Source organism: Sinocyclocheilus rhinocerous, unplaced genomic scaffold (genome assembly GCF_001515625.1).
Source record: "Sinocyclocheilus rhinocerous isolate Xijiao unplaced genomic scaffold, SAMN03320098_v1.1 scaffold362, whole genome shotgun sequence".
Taxonomy (NCBI): Eukaryota; Metazoa; Chordata; class Actinopteri; order Cypriniformes; family Cyprinidae; genus Sinocyclocheilus; species Sinocyclocheilus rhinocerous.
In genome coordinates, this window is record NW_015639507.1 from 983,716 (window position 1) to 1,006,685 (window position 22,970).

At 36.8% G+C, this 22,970-nt stretch overlaps 3 protein-coding genes across 5 annotated transcripts; all 3 read left to right on the forward strand.

The window, feature by feature from the left end:
* The first annotated feature begins 2,384 nt into the window (after positions 1-2,384).
* On the forward strand, positions 2,385-9,573 carry LOC107751186 (solute carrier family 45 member 3-like). Of its 3 annotated transcripts, XM_016566833.1 has the most exons (6): positions 2,385-2,459; positions 2,717-2,797; positions 5,095-5,270; positions 6,310-7,125; positions 8,196-8,461; positions 8,550-9,573. In XM_016566833.1, the coding sequence occupies exons 3-6, from the start codon at positions 5,129-5,131 to the stop codon at positions 8,961-8,963; spliced, it is 1,638 nt and encodes a 545-aa protein (XP_016422319.1). In that variant the 5' UTR covers positions 2,385-2,459; positions 2,717-2,797; positions 5,095-5,128; the 3' UTR covers positions 8,964-9,573. The 3 variants fall into 3 exon arrangements, with proteins under 3 accessions (XP_016422319.1, XP_016422321.1, XP_016422320.1); XM_016566835.1 differs by lacking the exons at positions 2,385-2,459; positions 2,717-2,797; positions 5,095-5,270 and adding an exon at positions 3,611-3,660 and having other exon boundaries at positions 6,368-7,125; XM_016566834.1 differs by lacking the exons at positions 2,385-2,459; positions 2,717-2,797 and having other exon boundaries at positions 4,730-5,270.
* Positions 9,574-10,774: 1,201 nt separating this feature from the next.
* Positions 10,775-11,689, forward strand: LOC107751218 (solute carrier family 45 member 3-like). The gene is made up of 2 exons (XM_016566886.1): positions 10,775-11,032; positions 11,121-11,689. The coding sequence occupies exons 1-2, from the start codon at positions 10,775-10,777 to the stop codon at positions 11,532-11,534; spliced, it is 672 nt and encodes a 223-aa protein (XP_016422372.1). The 3' UTR covers positions 11,535-11,689.
* A 1,579-nt stretch (positions 11,690-13,268) lies between these two features.
* LOC107751187 (Krueppel-like factor 15) lies at positions 13,269-18,211 on the forward strand. Its single transcript, XM_016566836.1, has 3 exons — positions 13,269-13,491; positions 14,195-15,201; positions 17,238-18,211. The coding sequence occupies exons 2-3, from the start codon at positions 14,249-14,251 to the stop codon at positions 17,404-17,406; spliced, it is 1,122 nt and encodes a 373-aa protein (XP_016422322.1). The 5' UTR covers positions 13,269-13,491; positions 14,195-14,248; the 3' UTR covers positions 17,407-18,211.
* The last annotated feature ends 4,759 nt before the right edge of the window (positions 18,212-22,970 follow it).

Genomic DNA, 22,970 nt, shown 5'->3' on the forward strand with positions numbered 1-22,970 from the left:
TCTCATTCTGACGGCACCCATCCACTGCAGAGGATCCATTGGTGAGCAACTGATGGAATGTTACATTTCTCCAAATCTGTTTCCATGAACAAACAAACTCATCTACCTCTTGGATAGCCTGAGGATGAGTACAGCAAATTTAAATTTTTAGGTGAATGTTGCTTTAAATGCACAATATGTAAGATTTTTTAAATAAAATATCCAAAAACTATAAACAGTGTTATATATTTTGCTGACTTGTGTACTTACATTATCCCAAATGTTTCGAAGAATGTTTAAATCCAGAGAAATAAGCAATTTTAACTAGTGGCAAGGAGTCCAGTCGGATTGCATCGGCTGTGGGGATGAAGACGACAACTCCCATGATTCCACACTCAGTCATGGCGTCATCAAACTACGCCTTTGTCTCTTTGTTTATTTTGAATACGCGCCCTCTAGCGGCGAAAATTACATATTGTGCCTTTAAGGGGAAATTCATAATTTGTTCATCTCACTTCTAAAGAAATAGAAAGCTGAATAAGTTTTGACAACACTTTAGAGATCTAAAATGCGGGCAGAACTGCATTTCTTTAGAAGCTAGATGAAAAATAAAAGTACGTGCATAATGCATAGTTGTCTGAATTAGCTGAGGATATTGGGGATATTTGAGACACCTCCCTATCTTCTGTGTTGCTAGTATAATTTTTTATATGAAAAATTGGATTAAATTAAGGTGCAGGAATATGAAGCGCTTATTTTTCCAGTTACTAATAAAACCAACTTCATTTCCATAGTGTTTAAGTTAGTTTGTCATTCTACTTTTGTTTCCATAAACATTATAATGTCGTCAGCAGTTGCGATATTAAATTCCAGCACATGGAGGCAGTGTTGTCAAACTCCTTCAACAAAAGTGCAAGTCTGAGACCATTCAAAGACATGTTAACAATATTTTTTTGCATTACCAGTAGCCTATTCTCCTTGCTACAAAAAAGGCTTTATTTAAAGTGTGAAAAAAAAAGTGACATGACATGTGGCCAAGTATGGTTAACCATACTCAGAATTAGTGCTCTGCATTTAACCCATCCTAAGTGCGCACACACACAGCAGTGAACACACACCCGGCGCAGTGGGCAGCCATTTTTGCTGCGGCACCCGGGGAGCAGTTGGGGGTTCGGTGCCTTGCTCAAGGGCACCTCAGTCGTGGTATTGAAGGTGGGAGAGAGCGCTGTACATTCACTCCCCCCACCTACAATCCCTGCCGGTACGAGACTCGAACCCCCGCAACCTTTGGGTTACGAGTCCGACTCTCTAACCATTAGGCCACAACTTCCCCTTAAGTTCCCCTTAAGATTTAACAATAATTATCATCACAATGCTCACTGTCTTTAGGGGGGGGAAAAAACGAAATGACAGTAAGTTTCTATTGAAAAAAAAAACAACTAAGGGAAGCTAAAAGTGACAAAACCTTAAAAAAAGAAGAAGCTGGAGGTGTAAAACAAACTTATAGTGTGAAACATGTCAAGTTAGCCTGCTTGAAAATGAGAAACAAGACTTTCAAACATGTAGTGTTTGCAATTATTTCTTAATACTTTTGTGTTTGCTACACAACTCCCATAGCCTATACAGCATTCCAATAGTTCAAACAATGAATAAAAGCAAATTACTAATGAATAAAAGCACCATTACAATGCATAAATGTAAATGTGTGACCCTGTAATTGTGAAACAACTCCAACCCACGTGACAAATCGAAAACAGAAACTCCTTTCTAATGGCTCAGATTCTTTTGTTTTACTAACACGGTGCTGAAATTTGAGATATGCCCTGATATTTTGTATTTCACGAAAGGAACCATCCACTTTTTTCCACCTGTAGGCCAGTAGTTAACACTGACATCATCATCCTGCCTGACATGCTCCATCGAATGCATCTTGTACAATTACATGCAGTTTTATGACTTTATATTCATTAAGAGACTATATGGAATATTTATCAAATGTATTTGTCAAACTGCAAGACCATTTCAAAAACACCAAACACAGCTGAATGATGATTAAAAGGAAGAAATGCTGACTGATACAGCACTTATAATATACATGTTACATAGAGATAGATTGACAGATAGATAGAATGATAGAACATTAGAACAACAGATAGACAGACAGACAGGTAGGTAGGTAGACAGACAGACAGATCCATTAAAGGAAATCACTCTATAAAAGCAGACACACCTGTTGTGCTGGACTTAAATGGCTTTAATTCAAAACCTGCAGCAATGCTGAAGATTGAGCGGAGCCTCTGTGATGTGGCTTTCTAGACGTGTGTGTCCTCAGCTCATCCCGCCCACTTCCTGCAGCGCTCTTGGAACGGCTCTTCAAACTTCTACTGATGTCACTGCACTTTCTACACATTCACATGGGAATCAGTCAAACCACAGCACGCGACATCCCTCCAATTCACACTTTCAGATGGAAATGAAACGTACGTATTGTTTTTTGTAACATGATGTGTAGCTGATGATGCACCTGTAGCCATAAAATCATAAAACAGATCACTGTCTTTGTATTACTGGCATTTATTAGTTGTATTTTATTGCCTTTACATGTCATAAATAATTGGGTAAATATCAGTGATTAGTTGTATTCCTTTACAGACATGTAAAAAGGATATTTGTAATCATTTGTTTAAAATAATGTTGTTTAAATGTTAAAATGCTTGTTCATTTGATCCTAAAACAGGTGTAGCCATACATACAGAATGTCAATTTAAGAAACGAAAAAATTCAAGGACCTGAAGTTCCCTGTCAGAGGCAGCGTCAGGTAAGATTGTTTTCCTGTCTAAAGCCTTGGCTCAGTTATGTTTCAACTCAGGTTATACTTAAGACTTTTTACTCTTAGCTGAGGCAGGAGTCCAGTGTATGTGGTTGACAGCGAAATAAAAGAGTGTCACTCCTAAGAGTTAAATGTGTTTGTACATGTTGCACTTAAAGACACGTCTCCTTCCTTCTCAATAATCTGTCAACTCCTTGTGACATGATGCTGTTACTGTCAATGAACAAGTAATATTCAGAAGAACAGCTTCAGAACTTAAGTGACCTCACAGTATTTATTTACAAAATGTAGTTATATTTTAAAAATTGAATGTTTTAAAATGTACACTAACATACACTGAAAAGGTTTGGGGTAAAATGTGTTAATTAGGCTGCATTTATTTGAAAACAAACAAACAAACAAAAAAACAGTAATATTGTGAAATATTATTACAATTTAAAATAACTGTTTTCTATTGTAGTATATTTTAATGTTCTCCTTGTGAGGGACCACTTTACTGAAATGTAAAGGCAGCTATATACTAAAAAATTTTTTTTTTTCAATAATTAAATTCATTATAAATTATTCAATAATTAAAAATAAAATTATTCAATAATTAAAAATAAAATTATTCAATAATTAAATACATTGTAATGAAATTATTAATTAAATAAATTAAATAATTTGTCATTTGTATGTGTTGTATAACTTTTTTTTACAGTAGAAAATTGCGTCAAGTATATGCATTTAGCAGACACTCATATCCAGAGTTAATTTACATTTGATGTTTTATGATTTGATGTTTTTATTTCAGCTGTGGGACCTGTGCTGGGGCTGATCGTTGTCCCTCTAATTGGTTCGGCGAGTGATAGTTTAAGAAGTAAATATGGTCGCCCTTCATATTGGTGTTGTTCTTGTTTTTTTAATAAATGTAATTTATTCCCGTGATGCAAAGCTGAATTTTGAAATTTCAGCATCATTCCTCCAGTCTTCAGTGTCACATGATCCTTCAGAAATCATTCTAATATACTGATTTGCTTGTTTTTTTTTATTATTATCAGTGCTGCTTAATATTTTTGTGGATGCATTCTTTGATGTACTGCAAGTTCAAAAGAACAGAATTTATATTTAAAAAAAGAAAATAAATATTTGTATAATATTAGAAATGTCTTTACTGTCATTTTTGGTCAATTTAATGCATCACTTAATAATTAATCAATTAATAACCCCAACAGTACAGTATACAAATCAGGAAAAATCAAACAGATTTAGTTATTCAGTGAAATTCAAATAGTAGTCCATTAATTTTTCCAACACAGCAACATGAAAGCATGTCCAGGTTGGATTTTTTTTTTTTTTAATAAATAAATAGAACATATAATAAAATTTAATCAAATACAATTTAAAAAGTAGAAATAAAAGTAGATTCTGCCACAATGTATGAATAATTATTTAATTATAAATCTTAATAAGATTTCTGTGCTTAACGGTCATGAAAGTGTCACAGTGGCAAAAACTCTTAATGGTCCAAAAAACATGCTTAATTTCCTTGTTCTTAACAGCTTTTGTGAGATTCACTTGTTAAGTGAAACAGGAGATTTAAATGGACTAAATATAGACGTGTGCCATTCGAACGCTTTTGTAATTTACGTTAATGTGGACTGAACAGGCAACTCAAATTTCTCCAAACTATTGAGAAATATTCCATGAGTCTGTTATACTGCAAAGATCTGAGAAGAAGAACCAGCGGTCTTCCAGAAGTCACAAGCAACGCTAAACTAAAACCGGCAAAGAAATAGCCTACACTGTAGAAATGATACATATGCCATTTTTTGTTTATTGTTGCCATGCATTCGAAATTTTTAATAACAATCAAGATTGTGTTATGTCCACAATCAATCATAAAGCTGCTCTAATAGATGTACTGCCTTTAAGGTCAAAGATCAGCAACTGAGTGCTAAGAAACTCATCATTATTTTATAGTCCTGAACAAACACACTGTTGACTAAAGGGGTGTTTTATTCTGCCACACATCCTGGTGTCAACGGTCATAATCACATGACTGAATTTCTAATCTTTGTCAGCATGGGAAGTTGGCGGATGGCATACATGAATAAAAATGCGAATGAAATTCTTGAGAAAAACAGCAAATGGGCAATTCCGAAAAGGACACATGATTCATATAGCCTATTCAGTGTCTTCTGAATCCATTTGGCAGCTTTGAGGCAAGAAGAGCACGCAATAGAAGTCATAATGTTGGACATATGCATTAATATATGGCTAAACAGCTTCTTTCATCACTGCAGAGTTTGAAGAGGTGAAAGAGAGGAGAATCTGGACATGCATGGCAGGATCTCACAGTTGTTCTTGATTAATGCATTAACATGTGGTCTGGAGGTATGTTTGGCTGCTGGGACCATCTACATCCCACCTATGCTGCTGGAGGCAGGGGTGGAAGAACGATTCATGACCATGGTATTGGGTAAGTCACTCCCAAAGAGGTCACTGTCAAAGTTGTTTTTGGAGGGCAGTGGGTAGTTTAGTAGTGTAGCCGAGTTATTAAATATCTGGACTGATGAACAAACATTTTAAAGGTGTTGGAACTTCAGATGGGATTATCGCGAGCTTCAAGGCTTTCAGCGGTTTTGAAATGTAGGCTAGTACAAATAGTATGAGTATGAGAATGCTTCTGCGTTCATACCATATCAGAAATATGTCAAATATGAGTTGTCCAACTCAGTTAACAAGTTTCTTAAAGGTCATATATTGTATTTAAGTTACATGTTTCTGACATGACGCCAAAAGGTGTGTCGTCCTGTTTCCAAAAGCGCTTTTTCGCCGCTCCTTGAACGCTGACGTAAAAACAAACAAAGCGAAACGTGCGTAGTTCGATTCACTGACAGACGGTTCTTTGAATGAATCGTTTAAATGAACACACAAGTTCATTTGAACCAGAACTGGCGAATCCTTCTGACGAATCTTTTACTGAGTGAACTATAATGAACCAAATCCGCCAGACTGGTTACTGAAACAAATTACTCACTGAACCGTTCCATTCCGTCAACACTGCGTAACTTAAGTTTAGTTTTACGTATAAATGGTTACATTTGACTCACTTACTGAGCCATTCCACGTCAATGCTTCGTCACTTCCACCTCTGGGGTTTCACTTCCAACTTTTTAATGCTAAGGACACCCAAATATGTTGATCTCCTTGTGAGGGACCACTTTACTGAAATGTAAATGCAACTGTATACTTATTATAATATTAGAAAAAAAAAAAAAAAAGGTTGTTAATTAAATTCATTATAAATTATTCAATAATTTAAAATGCAGCTATTCAATAATTAAATACATTGTAATGAAATACAATGAAATTAATAATTAAATAAATAAAATAATTTGTCATTGTACTGTGTTGTATAACATTTTTACAGAAGAATATAGTGTCATATGCATTTAGCAGACACATCCAGAGTGAATTTACACTTGATGTTTTATGATTTGATGTTTTTATTTCAGCTGTGGGACCTGTGCTGGGGCTGATCGTTGTCCCTCTAATTGGTTCGGCGAGTGACAGTTGGAGAAGTAAATATGGTCGCCGGCGTCCCTTCATATGGGTTTTGTGCATGGGCGTCCTGCTCGGCCTCTTGATCATCCCTCAGACATCCACCTTCATCACCCTGCTCACAAAACAACAGCGGCATTGGCTGGAGGTCCCACTGCTGGTCCTTGCCATTAGTTTGATGGAATTCTGTGGTCAGGCCTGCTTCACCCCTTTAGAGGCCTTGGTTTCTGACCTCTTTCCCGGAGAGGAAGAGAGTCGTAAGGCTTTTTCCGTCTACTCCCTCATGCTCAGTCTGGGCGGATGCATCGGCTACCTGCTGGCCGCGGTTGACTGGACAACTTCGGACACTGTGGTCTACTTGGGTGGACAAGAGGCCTTCATCTACATTGTTTTGACCTTCATTTTTCTCGCCTGTTTGATGGGTACAACCTTCATCTCTGAGGAGAAGACAGTACGAGAAAGGCTGGGGGAAGCTGAGGTGTCCAGAAAGCCTGAAAAACTGAAGACTCGCTGCTGCCCTTGTGTGGCATTCCCCAGATTTCTGCTTTTACGAAGGACGTACTCTAGTCTCCTTTCTGTGGCTCCCCGACTCTACTCGCTGTGCAGTCGCATGCCAAAAGTCATTGCAAGGCTGTTTGTCGCTGAGTTGTGCAGTTGGATGGCACTTATGTCCTTTATGCTTTTCTACGCGGACTTTGTTGGAGAAGGATTGTATAATGGGGTGCCCAGTGAAGAGCCAGGCTCCTCAGGAAGGATACGCTATGATGAAGGTGACATTTTATCTGTAATATAAAGAAAAAAGTATATCCTAAAAGTACTTAAAACAAGATAAATTTACTTGAGAAGCAACACTGCATATGATTTTAAAACTTGTTTTCAGATAATGTACACTCTTAGAAAAAAGGCACATACGCTGTAACTGGGGCCCTTTCAAAAGGTGCTAATATGTACCCTTTAGGGGTTAAAAAAGGGTACCTGTTGTACCTGTTTGTACCTTTTTTTTTGAGAGTGTATCTTTAATAGAAATGTATGTTGTCTGACTGCACTTGCAGGTTTTTTTCTTCACTTGTTTTATATTTAACCAACACAAAAGTCTGTAAAAAAATCACAGTAAGACAAATTGTTTATATTCAATATGAGACTAGACTAGGGTGACCATACGTGCCATTTTCCCAGGACGCGTCCTGGCCAGGATTTATATATTGCCTAAAATATCTAGGTTTTGGCTTTGTTTGCGTGTGCAGACCGATCGGTGTATGACATCAAAATACCATACAGACGGTTCCTTATGCTTTCAAAATGCTCTCGAGGTATTTTGATGTCATACACCGATCGGTCTGCACACGCAAACAAAGCCAAAACCTAGATATTTTAGGCAATATAGAAATCCTGGCCAGGACGCGTCCTGGGAAAATGGCACGTATGGTCACCCTAGACTAGACTCACAATTAATTTCAGTTGGTGTTAGCATGTTGCTAAGCTAACAGCACTCAACACACACACACACACGTACGTAACTAATTGTGTTACTTTTTATGGAAAGTTTACTTGTAATGCATCACCCCCAACACTGATTACGATTTTTATAATGTTACTAAAATAATTTCTTCTTAAATAAATGTTTGCTTGAACTTGCTATTCATTACAGAATCCTGAAAAATATTCCACAAAATATACTACGCAGCACAACTGTTTTCAGCATTGATAATAATAAGAAACTTTCTTGAGCAGCATATTAAAATGATTTCGGAAAAATCATGTGACACTAAAGTAATGGCTTGTATATATATATATATATATGGAATCTAAGTATTTTAGTGTTATTTTTATGTCACTGCAGGCGTTCGAATGGCCAGTCTGGGTCTTTTCCTACAATGTGTGACCTCTGTGATCTTCTCATTGGTTATGGAGCGTATGGTGTTGTGTATCGGTGCCAGGAAGCTGTATCTGAGCAGCGTGGTTCTGCTGGCTGTGAGTACAGCAGTTATGACCATATCCAACAACATTATACTAGTCACCATCATGGCTGCTGCTACAGGATACACCTTCTGCATCCTGCAGATTCTGCCGTACACACTCACATGTCTATACCACTCAAATGCACAGGTAAGAGCTTCAAACAAACCGTATGCATTTGTATATCTTCCATGCTAATCTGTATTTATCCTAAACAATTGCACTTCTCAATTTCCAGGTCTTTTTCTCCACCGACAGGCACAATTTTCCTCTCAGGGAGGAAGATCTAATGCTAGTCAGAGCAGAGTTGCTGTCCTCGACTAAGCAGAAAAGAACTAATGGGTGCGTCAATGGGTATCCAGGTACGATACCCTTCCATAGCAATATACAAAAATTACAATCACTTGATCTGCATGTGTCTATCACCATGGACCCACAACCCTCAGCCCTCAGAGGCATGGGCACAGACATCGCCATTTTAGACAGTGCCTACCTGCTGTCTCAGGTGGTCCCGTCCCTCTTCATGGGCTCCATCGTGCAGCTCTTCCACAGTGTGACCGCATACATGGCCTGTGCATCTTTGTTGAGTCTGGTGGCTGTGTATTTCTCCAGTAAGATCGTCTTTGAGAAGGCGGATATTGATGCAAGATGAGATGTTACCAACAGAGCAACAGATTCTGGATACTAGTGACAAAAACTGTAAAGGGCAGCTGGTTCTGTTTAGTAGTTTTGGAAAGAGCGATGGCAATGTGCAATTAAATGCTTTACAAGTAATTTATTGGGAAAAAAAACATGGGCTATATGATATTCAGCAAACAATATATGTTCATGCATTTACATAAAAGGTCTTATTTGAGCATTAAATTATTTGATGGAACTATTGTTATCTAACCTGCGCTTACAATATTATATTTGCAATATTACACAATTGTATGCCTTTTAAGGAGAGCAATTACACAAGTAACAATGAAGTATTAGTTGACTTGGGCGTATTGAAGTGCAGGAAAGTAAATAAGCTGAATGTTTGATTTAAAGCAAGGACGAGTGAGAGTTTCAGGTTTTAAATCTTGTGACGCAACCCTGTTAAAGAAGTGATGTTTACAAGTTTGATACGGAGATGCTTCATTATCTGAAGAAAGAAAAGAACAAGTCTGAAGTTTTGCTGGCTATTCTTTTCTTTGTTATTGTGCTTAAATAACTGGAGCAACAAAAGTCTAGATTGGATGTCTTGATGGTTTATGTTATTTAATACATCTTTGAGATTACAGACAAATAGATGTATTCATTGCTTTTCATTTAGTTTCAAAGAGTTCATTGTACTGTATGTTTAGGTACTTTTTATGTTTGGTTCTAAGATATAATGTTGCTATCTAAAAGATAAAAGATATTTGCAACTAAATTAGTTCAAATAAAATCTAATAAACTTAGAATGAACTTTATAATTGAGGTCTGGCTATTTTAGGAATGGCATAATACAATTTTAATCATAGCTGGACAGTTCTTGACTTGGGATAGGTGGCATCGGTCAGTTCTTTATTAACTACTGCCACCTAGTGTCTCTGTAGCAGCTGGCTCCATTTTTTCATAGTCAGAACAGACAGATTTAAAAAAGGCACATACGCTGTAACTGGGGCCCTTTCAAAAGGTGCTAATATGTACCCTTTAGGGGTTAAAAAAGGGTACCTGTTGTACCTGTTTGTACCTTTTTTTTTGAGAGTGTATCTTTAATAGAAATGTATGTTGTCTGACTGCACTTGCAGGTTTTTTTCTTCACTTGTTTTATATTTAACCAACACAAAAGTCTGTAAAAAAATCACAGTAAGACAAATTGTTTATATTCAATATGAGACTAGACTAGGGTGACCATACGTGCCATTTTCCCAGGACGCGTCCTGGCCAGGATTTATATATTGCCTAAAATATCTAGGTTTTGGCTTTGTTTGCGTGTGCAGACCGATCGGTGTGTGACATCAAAATACCATACAGACGGTTGCTTTCAAAACGCTCTCGAGGTACTTTGATGTCAAACACTGATCGGTCTGAGCCGCACTGCTTTTAAGTCGAAAACACCTAATATGTACGCGTAATTGCATCGCTTTGACCGTAAATCCCACCTTCTCACACGCCATGATTGGTCCATTATGTACAATGCTTGCATGTTATTGGTCAAACTACTTTTCGATCATTACCTTCAGCAAGCATGAAAACAAAGCCAAAACAAATCCTGGCCAGGACGCGTCCTGGAAAAATGGCACGTATGGTCACCCTATTCTAATATTCCACAAAATATACTACGCAGCACAACTGTTTTCAGCATTGATAATAATAAGAAACTTTCTTGAGCAGCATATTAAAATGATTTCGGAAAAATCATGTGACACTAAAGTAATGGCTTGTATATATATATATATATATGGAATCTAAGTATTTTAGTGTTATTTTTATGTCACTGCAGGCGTTCGAATGGCCAGTCTGGGTCTTTTCCTACAATGTGTGACCTCTGTGATCTTCTCATTGGTTATGGAGCGTATGGTGTTGTGTATCGGTGCCAGGAAGCTGTATCTGAGCAGCGTGGTTCTGCTGGCTGTGAGTACAGCAGTTATGACCATATCCAACAACATTATACTAGTCACCATCATGGCTGCTGCTACAGGATACACCTTCTGCATCCTGCAGATTCTGCCGTACACACTCACATGTCTATACCACTCAAATGCACAGGTAAGAGCTTCAAACAAACCGTATGCATTTGTATATCTTCCATGCTAATCTGTATTTATCCTAAACAATTGCACTTCTCAATTTCCAGGTCTTTTTCTCCACCGACAGGCACAATTTTCCTCTCAGGGAGGAAGATCTAATGCTAGTCAGAGCAGAGTTGCTGTCCTCGACTAAGCAGAAAAGAACTAATGGGTGCGTCAATGGGTATCCAGGTACGATACCCTTCCATAGCAATATACAAAAATTACAATCACTTGATCTGCATGTGTCTATCACCATGGACCCACAACCCTCAGCCCTCAGAGGCATGGGCACAGACATCGCCATTTTAGACAGTGCCTACCTGCTGTCTCAGGTGGTCCCGTCCCTCTTCATGGGCTCCATCGTGCAGCTCTTCCACAGTGTGACCGCATACATGGCCTGTGCATCTTTGTTGAGTCTGGTGGCTGTGTATTTCTCCAGTAAGATCGTCTTTGAGAAGGCGGATATTGATGCAAGATGAGATGTTACCAACAGAGCAACAGATTCTGGATACTAGTGACAAAAACTGTAAAGGGCAGCTGGTTCTGTTTAGTAGTTTTGGAAAGAGCGATGGCAATGTGCAATTAAATGCTTTACAAGTAATTTATTGGGAAAAAAAACATGGGCTATATGATATTCAGCAAACAATATATGTTCATGCATTTACATAAAAGGTCTTATTTGAGCATTAAATTATTTGATGGAACTATTGTTATCTAACCTGCGCTTACAATATTATATTTGCAATATTACACAATTGTATGCCTTTTAAGGAGAGCAATTACACAAGTAACAATGAAGTATTAGTTGACTTGGGCGTATTGAAGTGCAGGAAAGTAAATAAGCTGAATGTTTGATTTAAAGCAAGGACGAGTGAGAGTTTCAGGTTTTAAATCTTGTGACGCAACCCTGTTAAAGAAGTGATGTTTACAAGTTTGATACGGAGATGCTTCATTATCTGAAGAAAGAAAAGAACAAGTCTGAAGTTTTGCTGGCTATTCTTTTCTTTGTTATTGTGCTTAAATAACTGGAGCAACAAAAGTCTAGATTGGATGTCTTGATGGTTTATGTTATTTAATACATCTTTGAGATTACAGACAAATAGATGTATTCATTGCTTTTCATTTAGTTTCAAAGAGTTCATTGTACTGTATGTTTAGGTACTTTTTATGTTTGGTTCTAAGATATAATGTTGCTATCTAAAAGATAAAAGATATTTGCAACTAAATTAGTTCAAATAAAATCTAATAAACTTAGAATGAACTTTATAATTGAGGTCTGGCTATTTTAGGAATGGCATAATACAATTTTAATCATAGCTGGACAGTTCTTGACTTGGGATAGGTGGCATCGGTCAGTTCTTTATTAACTACTGCCACCTAGTGTCTCTGTAGCAGCTGGCTCCATTTTTTCATAGTCAGAACAGACAGATTTACCCACAGTTGCTCCATCATTCACTCAGTTCTCTTATTTTTCCATGTTTTTCTTTCTTTTTCCTTTCCATTCAGTTCTTGTTTTATATATATATATATATATATATATATATATACATAGGCTGTCAAAATTCACCCGGTTGCAGTGTTTTCAACAATTATATGGTTTTTTGACTAATTTATTAATAATTTTGCCATCTTTGAAAATAAATGTATGAATCAAACTTGATTTTGTTTTGTTTTTCTGTGACAATATGAATAAATAAATAATTAAACACATAAACAAAATAAAGGGTAAGGAACATAACTGTAGGTAGCAGTAGAGGACTGCAGTACTTTTATATGCATGGCCACAAAAAAATTGTTTACAATGATATTTGAAATAACTTTATGAAAATTATAACAAAATGAATATTTTTTTAATAACAAAATGAATATTTATATTTTAACACAATTACTATTATGTATATTTTAAAATTATATGTATCATTTAACTTTCATATATTTCTTATACATTTTCTTGAAATAATTTGGATGTTACATTTTTGTCTTTTTTTATTATAATTATGGATGCATTTAAAGCATGGTTATATTTATAGTTCTAGAACATAATTCGGGTTTGAATAGGTTAAAGATTTTGCTTGTATGCAATACATGTATATAAATGTGCATAAATGCATCAAGATCAGTAATTTTTTTTTTCTTTGCTTTCGTTGGATGTTTTTCCTATTCTTATAAATAATTCATGCCTCCTTTTACTCTAACCAATGACGTACCTCGTTTTGGGGCGAGCCCCCGCCACACAACCAATCAGAAGCGAGGAATCGGATCCGTGCCCTCGAGTGCATTGCGATGCGTGTCATGTGACAGACCTCTGTGAGAAATGCCAACATGGAACCGTGGCAAGGACGATGTTCTTCCCAACAATAACATTGAAAGGGACATCTGGATTCATCCTATGTCGCACATCCACAATCCGGACATTTCAATCCATATTTACACAAGGTAATGAGGCATACGTATATCGTTTTACGTTCGGTAAACCAAACCGAAGTCGATTTTGTAAACAGAGGGTCAGATTTGATCTAAATGACCCGACTTTGATGAACTTGACACCTGTTTCTGGGAATGTTGTGTCCGTGTTGTCCAAAAGCCGCTGTTTTTGTCGCCTGTGTGTTGGAGCATGTGTGCAGGCCTGTTTTCCTGCCCTGCTGACGCACTTTTGTGAAACACATGTCTAGTACCTCGTGTGTGTGCTGTAGTTGAGCATTGCCGCTGTGTTGATGCGAGTTTGATTATGTTGTTCCTCTTTTAACTGGTTTAGTGTGCATTGTGATTTATGTTGTGATGGTGATTTGTGTTGTGATGGTGTTTTGAACAGCCCCTCCTCTTTCTACACCATAAACCTCGGTGCTTTAAAGGGGTCATATGATGCGATTTCAAGTTTTCCTTTCTCTTTGGAGTGTTACAAGCTGATTGTGCATAGATAAGATCCCTGAAGTTGCAAAGACTAAAGTCTCAAAACCAAAGAGATATTCTTTATCAAAGTTAAGACTCTGCCACGCCCCCCCAAAACGAATGAAATGTGACCTGGAAATATATTTGCTTTTTTGTTAGTGTGTTTAAAGTGTTCAGATTCTTTAGCGTGCTACTGTACATCACTGCTTCTCCTCAATATTCAATTTCTATCTTCTTTTTTTTGTCGTAGTGTTTACAAATCGTGGCAATACCTTTGGCCTTCCTCTGATCTGCACACCAACAAATGGTCTCCATAAGTGACAAAGCGGTGGCCGCTTCTAATGAATCGTTAGCGGACCATGCCTTGGCCACCTTGCTCTTCGTGGAAGTGGGCAGCAGCGAGAGCAGCGAGAGGGGCAGCTCCATCTCATGCTCCAGTCCCGAAACCGGAGATGCTGGAGCTCAACTCAGCTACAGCCCAGGGGAGGAAGATCAGGACGATGGGCCGCTGCAGATCTTTTTAGACTCCACTGAGGAGATGTTGACTCAGCCGCCCAAGCTGCCTGATTTTATACCCCAGCTCTCCAGCACCTTCTCTCCAACCCTGGAGGACATTGAGGAGTTCTTGATGGAGAAAATGGAGCTTTTGAGTGATGCTCCTCCGAGTCCAGAGGAAAAGTCAAAGGAGGTTGAGCCTCCCATACAGCCGTCTTCCCCTGTTGACGTAGAGCCGAAATCCAGCCCGACGACAACGCCTCCTGCCGCTAAGAGTGTTAACACCACAGCTAGTGCTGCGCCGGTGCTCATTGGTGCTCCATTTGTGCTTCAATTACAACCTCTCCAGCTAAGCCACGCCCTCTCACAGCCAGACACCCAATCGGGTGTGGCCAACGGGCTTCGGGTGGCCCACCTGGTGCTCGGTGTCCAAGGGGCACAGAACATTACCCTCCTTTCATCACAGGTGCCCTCAGCAACTTTCCTCCCCATCGTGGGCGAGGCCATCAACCAAGACCAAAAGTATGTGAAGATCGCTCCCCTGCCTATTGCCATCAGGGCGGTCGGAATAGCGGGCACAGGCCTGGTCAAAGCCATCACATCACGTCCATCCAGGTCCTCCACGGAAACCTTGCGGGTACATAAATGCTCTCACCCAGGGTGTGAGAAGATGTACACCAAGAGCAGCCACCTGAAGGCTCATTTCCGCAGACACACGGGAGAGAAACCCTACCTGTGCAGCTGGCCAGACTGTGGGTGGAGGTGAGTGTTGAAACTAGAAAATAATCAACTTGAAAGTGAGATTTGTTCAGTAATAACCACATTCAAATTGATTCTGTTTCTTAATAATCAAGTCACATTTATTTCTATAGCATTTTATACAATACAGATTGTTTCAAAGCAGTTTCACCGTAATAAACAAGAAACATATTGAAGTACTTCAGTTATGAAATGAATACAATTTTAGCAGCTCTAAAAAGACAATAGTGTCATTATTCAGCTCAGTTTAGTTCAATGATGATTCAAATTAGTTCAATAACAATGTGAATGTTGCAAAGTTCATCATTAGTTATTATAGTTCAACTATAAAGCAGCTCTACACAAGATAATAGTTTCGTTATATACTGTTTTGGTCTTTGGTGCACAAAATATGTCTTCATAATCTTTTATAAAAACCTGCTCCATCTCTGAAACAGCTTTTCTCTTTGGCTGTTGTCATCTAGGCTGAACAAGCCATTGCTAATGCCTGGTAACATTGGATTGAACACGATCTTTTGATATTTTTGAAAGATGTCTCTTATGCTTACCAAGGCTGCTTTATTTGATCAAACATGGTAAAAACAGTAATATTGTGGAATATTATTACAATTTAAAATAACTGTTTCCATTAAAATATGTTAAAATGTCATCCTGTGATGCAAAGCTGAATTTTCAGCATCATTACTCCAGTCTTCAGAGTCACATGATCCTTCAGAAATCATTCTAATATGCTGATTTCTTATTATTATGAGTGTTAAAAACAGTTGTGCTGCTTAATATTTTTGTAGAAACTAGGCCTGTCACGATAACAACTTTTTGTTGTGCGATATATTTCCCCAGAAATAATTGCGATAAGCAATATTATTGCCATTTTTTTATGTAACAGCATAATAATGCAAGAAGGCCTACACACTTCCAAATGACAACAAACTTTTAATTTTTAAGAATATTTAGATAATGGAAATTAGGTATCAAAATACTAGATACCTTAAAAAACCTGAATAAATAGTAAATTTTCTACTATTTTTTAACAAAAAGTGCAAAGTAGCAAGAAGAAAAAAAGAAAAATGCACAAATAACTTGTATGGAGATTTTTCCATCTACAGATTTTTTTCTGACCTTCTTGTAAATTAAGGGTGCACACTATTGCTGAAAAACAATCACTACTCAGCAGTCAGATGTCCATATGCACAAAGGCACAGCAAGCATTGTGATGATGAGCATGGGCGCATGTAAATATTGACCCCAGAACTGTTTGGACGTTTAAAATGCATTTTTTCATTGCATCAGATCAAAACGTCACACCAAGTGTAAGCTAACCTAACTAAATACAGACCAGCTGACCTTAAGGTGATTTTTATTGGATGTATGAATTAAGTTACGAATCAAAAGTTGTCCAAATAGTTTTCATATATATATATATATATATATGTGGGCATATATTGCGTGATAAGTCGATATATTGATTATTGCGACAGGCCTAGTAGAAACCACGATCCTTTTTTCAGGATTCCTTGATTATTTGAAAAAGTTCAAAAGACTACGTTTATATGAATTAGAAAGCTTTTGTGACATTAAAAATGTCTTTACTATTACTTTTGATCAATGTAATGTGTCCTTGCTGAATTGAAGTATAAATAAAAGTATAAAAAAAAAGTTGGCCCCAATCTTTTGAATGGTAGTGCATTTCGTGCAAAACCTGGAAATGAGTGGAAATTTAAAAGGAATGAAATGCCATTGAAATGAATGTGTATATATTACATTTTTGTAGCAATGCTCAAAATATTTGATTGTCTAGAAATATCTCTTGGTGAGAGCAATTTCAATAAAATGATTTTTAAAAATGTTTATCTAGTAATAAATGATGAAAACTCATGAGCAAGTCATAGAAATCCATTGGTCAACTAGTGTGGGAACCTTGTAAATAGGTTGTGAGCTGATTAACATCAAAACCTGTAGTTAGGCCTTGGATGTAATGATTTTATTTTTCCAGAGTCATGAGCTGATGTGTATGTCCTGCTGTGTTTTGTGCATTAAAGGTTCTCTCGCTCTGATGAGCTGTCCCGCCATCGGCGGTCTCATTCGGGAGTCAAGCCTTATGAGTGCACAATGTGCGACAAAAAGTTTGCCAGGAGCGACCACCTGTCCAAACACACTAAGGTGCACCGGGGTCCTCGTGCCGGCAGACTGGTCAGGGCAAACGTCTGATCCCCGGATAAACCTGGAGTGTGATTCCTGGAGTCTGAGAGGGGAAGCTATGATACCTATACAGGCTCACAGCCTGTAACCCTCCGCCTTCATTTTTGTCTCCGTATCCTCCCTCACTTTTTTATCGTTTATCCAGATGTTTGTTTATCTTGGTGCTACAGTCAGCTAACTTGAAACTCAGGGATGTGATTGTTACGCTCAAAGCAGATTTCTGGCTTTTTGGTGGGCTGAAGTAAAGCTCACAGTCGATTTCATCACGTTTCGTCCTTCGCTGGTGTCAAGCTACAGGTTGAACTGCAACAGATTTCGAGATCTGTATTTATTGCCTTTAAACCGAGACTGCAGGAAGTCTGCCGATCTAAAGGGCAATACAGAGTATAATTTGAAGAAATGTATTTCTTGTACAGTTTGTGAATATTGTGTTCAAGATCTAACCAGGTGAAAATATAAAAGGAATTCAGTATTTTGATCAGCGAAGCCAGATGGAAGCAGAATTTCCCTTAAATTAAGACGATATGCACTATGATTTAGGCTGTGATTATCAAGCATGGCCTCTGTCAGGGTGAATCTCAAGAAAAATGTTATGGAAATGCAATATTTAGTCCCAAAAATATTAAGTAAAAAAATAATGTTTTACTTTTATGTTGCATAAAGAATAGTTTTTATGACAGTTGAGTATATTTAAAACTCAAAAATGTCAGTAACCATATAAAACATGCAAAAAGCAGCTCATTTTCATCATTGTAATGCAAAAACATCTCATGATCCTATTGTAAAAAATTATTAAAAACCATATTGCTCAACAAAATATATATTTAAATTATATAGTACTATTGTTAGTGTACATTATGGTAGTATTAGTTGTTAAAATTAATTTATACAGATTCTTTATTATCAAAACAAAGGAAAAATTATAACTATATTACAGTCATGAGAATGAGATTTTTTTGCAGAGAAATTGAGGTGGACCAATGCACTTAATTGTTATGAAAATAATGTCACAATATGAAAAAAGTCATTTTATTTAATTCAATTTTTCATTTGACATTTCTCCGTGAGATTCACCTCATTAAAGTACTCTGCTGGAGTACAGCTCTTTTAAAATGAATTATTATGTAATGCAAAATTAGGTCTGATGCAGTTATTTGTGACATGTCACAGTGTTTTAAAATATATTTAAGTTTTTACGTATTTTTTCGAAATTTCGCGCAAACCCAATCGCGTTGAAATATCTGGAATTTTCTTGGCCCAATCACATCCCTGCGCCAGCTGAAGGGTATTTATGCATCAAGTTGCTTTCCACATTTTTTTTTCTCGTGCCTCATCTCTCTCAGTCTATTGAGAGCGTATGCCAAACCAGGGGTCCCGCCTGTGTACGGGGCCGTGGATAACATCACTACATGTATGGATGAACTTATGTACTGTAAAACATATAAGCTAGAAACAATTTTCTCTTCGATCAGTAATCACACAAAGAGAATTGTTTCCTTTATGTTGTCGTATTGTGCTTTGCATTAGATAAATGCAATTTTTCTACTTAGTGCCGTGTCACGGTTGATAAGCTAAATCGCTGAGGACAGGTGTTACTGTTCACAAAAACTGGCAGCTGATCGCTTCCTGTCGAAATGAAGCTATCTGGACATCATTTTACCGATATGTCATTGAAGGCTTCAACTCTGTCATTAATGGGACTGTGCTTAAGTTTCTTTTTCGAGAAGGGTCAAGTTAATCTACCACATGGAGTGAATTTCCTTGACATCGTCTTGCCTTTTTACATCTGGTCTTAAAGGGATAGTTCACCCCAAAAATGAAAATTTGATGTTTATCTCGCGTACCCCCAAGGCATCCAAGATGTAGGTGACTTTGTTTCTTCAGTAGAACACAAACAAAGATTTTTAACTCAAACCGTTGCAGTCTGTCAGTCATATAATGGAAGTAAATGGGAAGAGTCAAAAAAACATACACAAACAAAACCAAATTAAACCCTGCGGCTCGTGACGATACATTGATGTGTAAAGACACAAAACGATCAGTCAGTGCAAGAAACTGAACAGTATTTATATCATTTTTTACTTGTTTGTGTTCTACTGAAGAAACAAAGTCACATCTACATCTTGGATGCCCTGGGGGTAAGCAGATAAACATCAAATTTTCATTTTTGGGTGAACTATCCCTTTAAGTACTTTATGCATTATATTTGTTCCCTTTACTTAGTAGCTCATGTAGGCTTTCTTGAACTATCAGGTGCTCTACATGCTTAGTATCTGGACTTATCAATACTCTAAACTTTGTAGCATTTTCTGAATGATCACGTAGGTACATCTTGTTTAATATCACATTGAGAGCATCCTGATTTACAGTGTTTCGACTAGTACTGTCATGTAACATTTTTTTCTTGTTCTCTTTTTTTTTTTTTTTTTAAGGGATATGTCTGTTTTGGGGAATTATAACATTATTTTCCCTTGCAAGGGCTCATCCTTGATATTTCTGCCGCCACCTTCATCCCAATAAAAGCGTTAAATTATTTCCTTTACCTACAACATCATGTTAATGCATTAACAGTTTTCATTTACACAGACCATCCGACTATAGCTGCTCTCATACCATATAGATGGTCAAATTTAGATTATATTTTTGAATAACTGAAAAATGCTATTTTCCTATGTAAGAAAATAAAGTAAAAAAAAAAAAAAGAACCTTTTGGAAAAGCTGTGATATGTCACTTTTAAGGTTTAGACAAGTCTAATCAGCTATTCAATGGAAAGTTCTGGGTTAAATACAAGTTAAATCTTGACTTGACATACTAACCAAGTCTGTGCAAATTCTAACCAATATTATGTGACTGTTTTTTTCTGACAGTGTGTGAAAAGCAATGTTTAATGTTTTAGTGTTATTTATATACTATTATAGTTTTTATATTTTGGATATTAATTTCATTTTAAATTTTATTCGTGTTTGTATTTTTTATTAGTTTTTGGGTTAGTGTTTCTTTTTAGCTTTATTTTTATTTCAGTTGTATTTTTTGTCATTTTACTACAACTTATTTCAGTTATTTGCAACATTTAACATTTTCATTTAGACTACTTAAATTATTTATATATGATTACAGCATTTGAATTTGTTTTTATATATACTTTCAATTTTAATTTTTATGCTTTTGTCATTTTTGTTTAAATATTTCCATTTAGCTTTCAATTATTTTTTGATTTCAGTTTTATTTTTAGTCGTTTTAGTACTTCAACTTATTTTATTTCAGTTATAGTTGCAATGGCAACATTTCTATTTCAGTTTAGCTTTTTCAATATTTTATTTTGTTTGATTTTATTTCAGCATTTTTTTATTTTAGTTAAACAACTGCTAGTATAGTTTTGGTTTTATTTAACAATAACAATGATTGGTGCAAAGATATCAGAAAGAGATTTCCACTTACAGGAAGTACGGTAGTTATGCTTAACCAGAAGCTCATCAGCCTATGACACAATTTAGATTTTAAAGATTAATTAACAAACATTTTTGTATGTAGGAATTAATCTAAATGTTTAAACAAAGATGCAAACTTCACATTTCTGCTTTAAAATCCTCCTCAATATTTCCACCCATAACTGCAAACATCTTTGTTTTTACAAACTGAAGGAAGAGATCAAATTATTGTCTGTTTACAACATGTCACAGATGAACATGGACCATTTCTTTAAAAAAAACAAACATCTGTTTTGGAGTTGTATGGACAATTAAGTGTTTGTAAATAATAAGTGATTATGCTTTTTATATTTCGCATGGTTTTCTTTATAATGCAGAGCACTTTTATTTCCGGACAAATGCTTATTGTTGCCATTAGCGCACTTTTTTGGAGAATAACTGCAAAGAATCATCCACAAAAACCTTCTAGTAAAAGCATCAGTCACTGATTTTGTACTGCAGGAATGCTGGGCTTGTGCCTGCACTTATTTCCCATGCAGTGCTGGAATCTGTGGCTGGAGCTGACACAAGACTAGAATTACACTTTTATTCTGCCACTCTTTCCTACACACAAGGCAAATGAGTATGCATGAGACAAAGATATAAATAAATTACAGTTGTGTCAGAAGGTGTGGTAAATTTTAATCCAATTGCATCAGAAGGGGGTGTTTAAATGTGTATATGGGTTGTTAACAAGTAATGTAGACATAAACTTTATGTTTTTGGTATAAGGGAAATGTCATTTTTTGACTCAAACTTGTTCTTTTGAGCTCGTCGTCATTTTTATAAACCTTTTAACTTTTTGCACTCTACTTGGTCCTGCTTTATTTTTAAAGAACACAATGTAGTCTCTTCAGTATATCTATCTTTTATCTAAATGTCAAAGTGCAATCAAAGTGAATGCATTATATAATATTTCATTTGGTAACATTTCAGAATGAGTTTCTTTTCACTCAAATAGTATTTTATATGTATTGATGGGTTATGTCATTTTATTATGGTCATAGGTGAAATGAGACAGTCCATCATGAGATGATCTACAGTGAGTATAGAAAAGAAACACCCCCCTTTAAAATAACCACAGTTTGTTGCTTTGTAACCTGAAATGAAGATGGATAGTTTGTTTTATCCAGTTGTATTTACTCAGTGCAACTTATAACACCAACATGTCAGGGGAAAAAAAAACAGAATCACGGAGTTGGAAAAAGGATCACCCCCTTGTGTCAGTATTTTGTTGAACCACCTTTTGCTTTAATCACAGGCCATGCAGGGACATTCACCTTTTTCTCCTTCAACCACTGTGTGCTCAGTTTTGCGGTGTGCTTTGGGTCATTGTCATGTTGGAAGGTAAACCTTCCCATTGACAACTTTCTGGCAGAGTGCAGCAGATTTTCCTCAAGAATTTGACTGTATTTTGCTCCATCTATTTTTCCTTCTATCCTGACAAGTGCTCCAGTCCCTGCTGCGGAGAAACACCCCATAACAGGATTTTACCAGTTCTGTGCTTTACTGGAGGAATGCTGTTATTCGGATGGTGAGCTGTGCTGGATTTCCGCCAGACATATCATTTGGTGTTGAGGCCAAATAATTTAATTTTAGTCTCATCTGCCTCAGAATCTTCAAGGTGTGTTTTGGCAAAGCTCAGTCGTGACTGTATGTGGCCTTTCTTGAGGAGTGGCTTTTTTTCTTGCAATCCTTCCGTACAAGCCACATTTGTGGAGAATTTGTTATGTTGTTGTCACATGCACACAATGACCACTCTTTGTCATAAATTCCTGCAGCTGCTTCAGAGTTGCTGTAGTAGGCCTCTTGGTCGCCTCTCTGACCAGTTTCCTTCTGGCTCTATCGAGCGTCATCCTGATCCAGGGAGGGTCTTGTGTTGTACCAAATACCTTCCACTTCTTAATAATAGACTTCACTGAGCTTCGAGGCATTGATAAAGCATTTGACATTTTTTTTGTATCCATCTCCTGACTTGTGCCCATCCACAACTTTATCCGGAGATATTTTGACAGTGCCTTGTCACCCATCTTACGTCATCTTACATTTCATACAGTTGACTGTTAACAAACATGATGCAGGGCAACAACTCCATAAATGCAGTT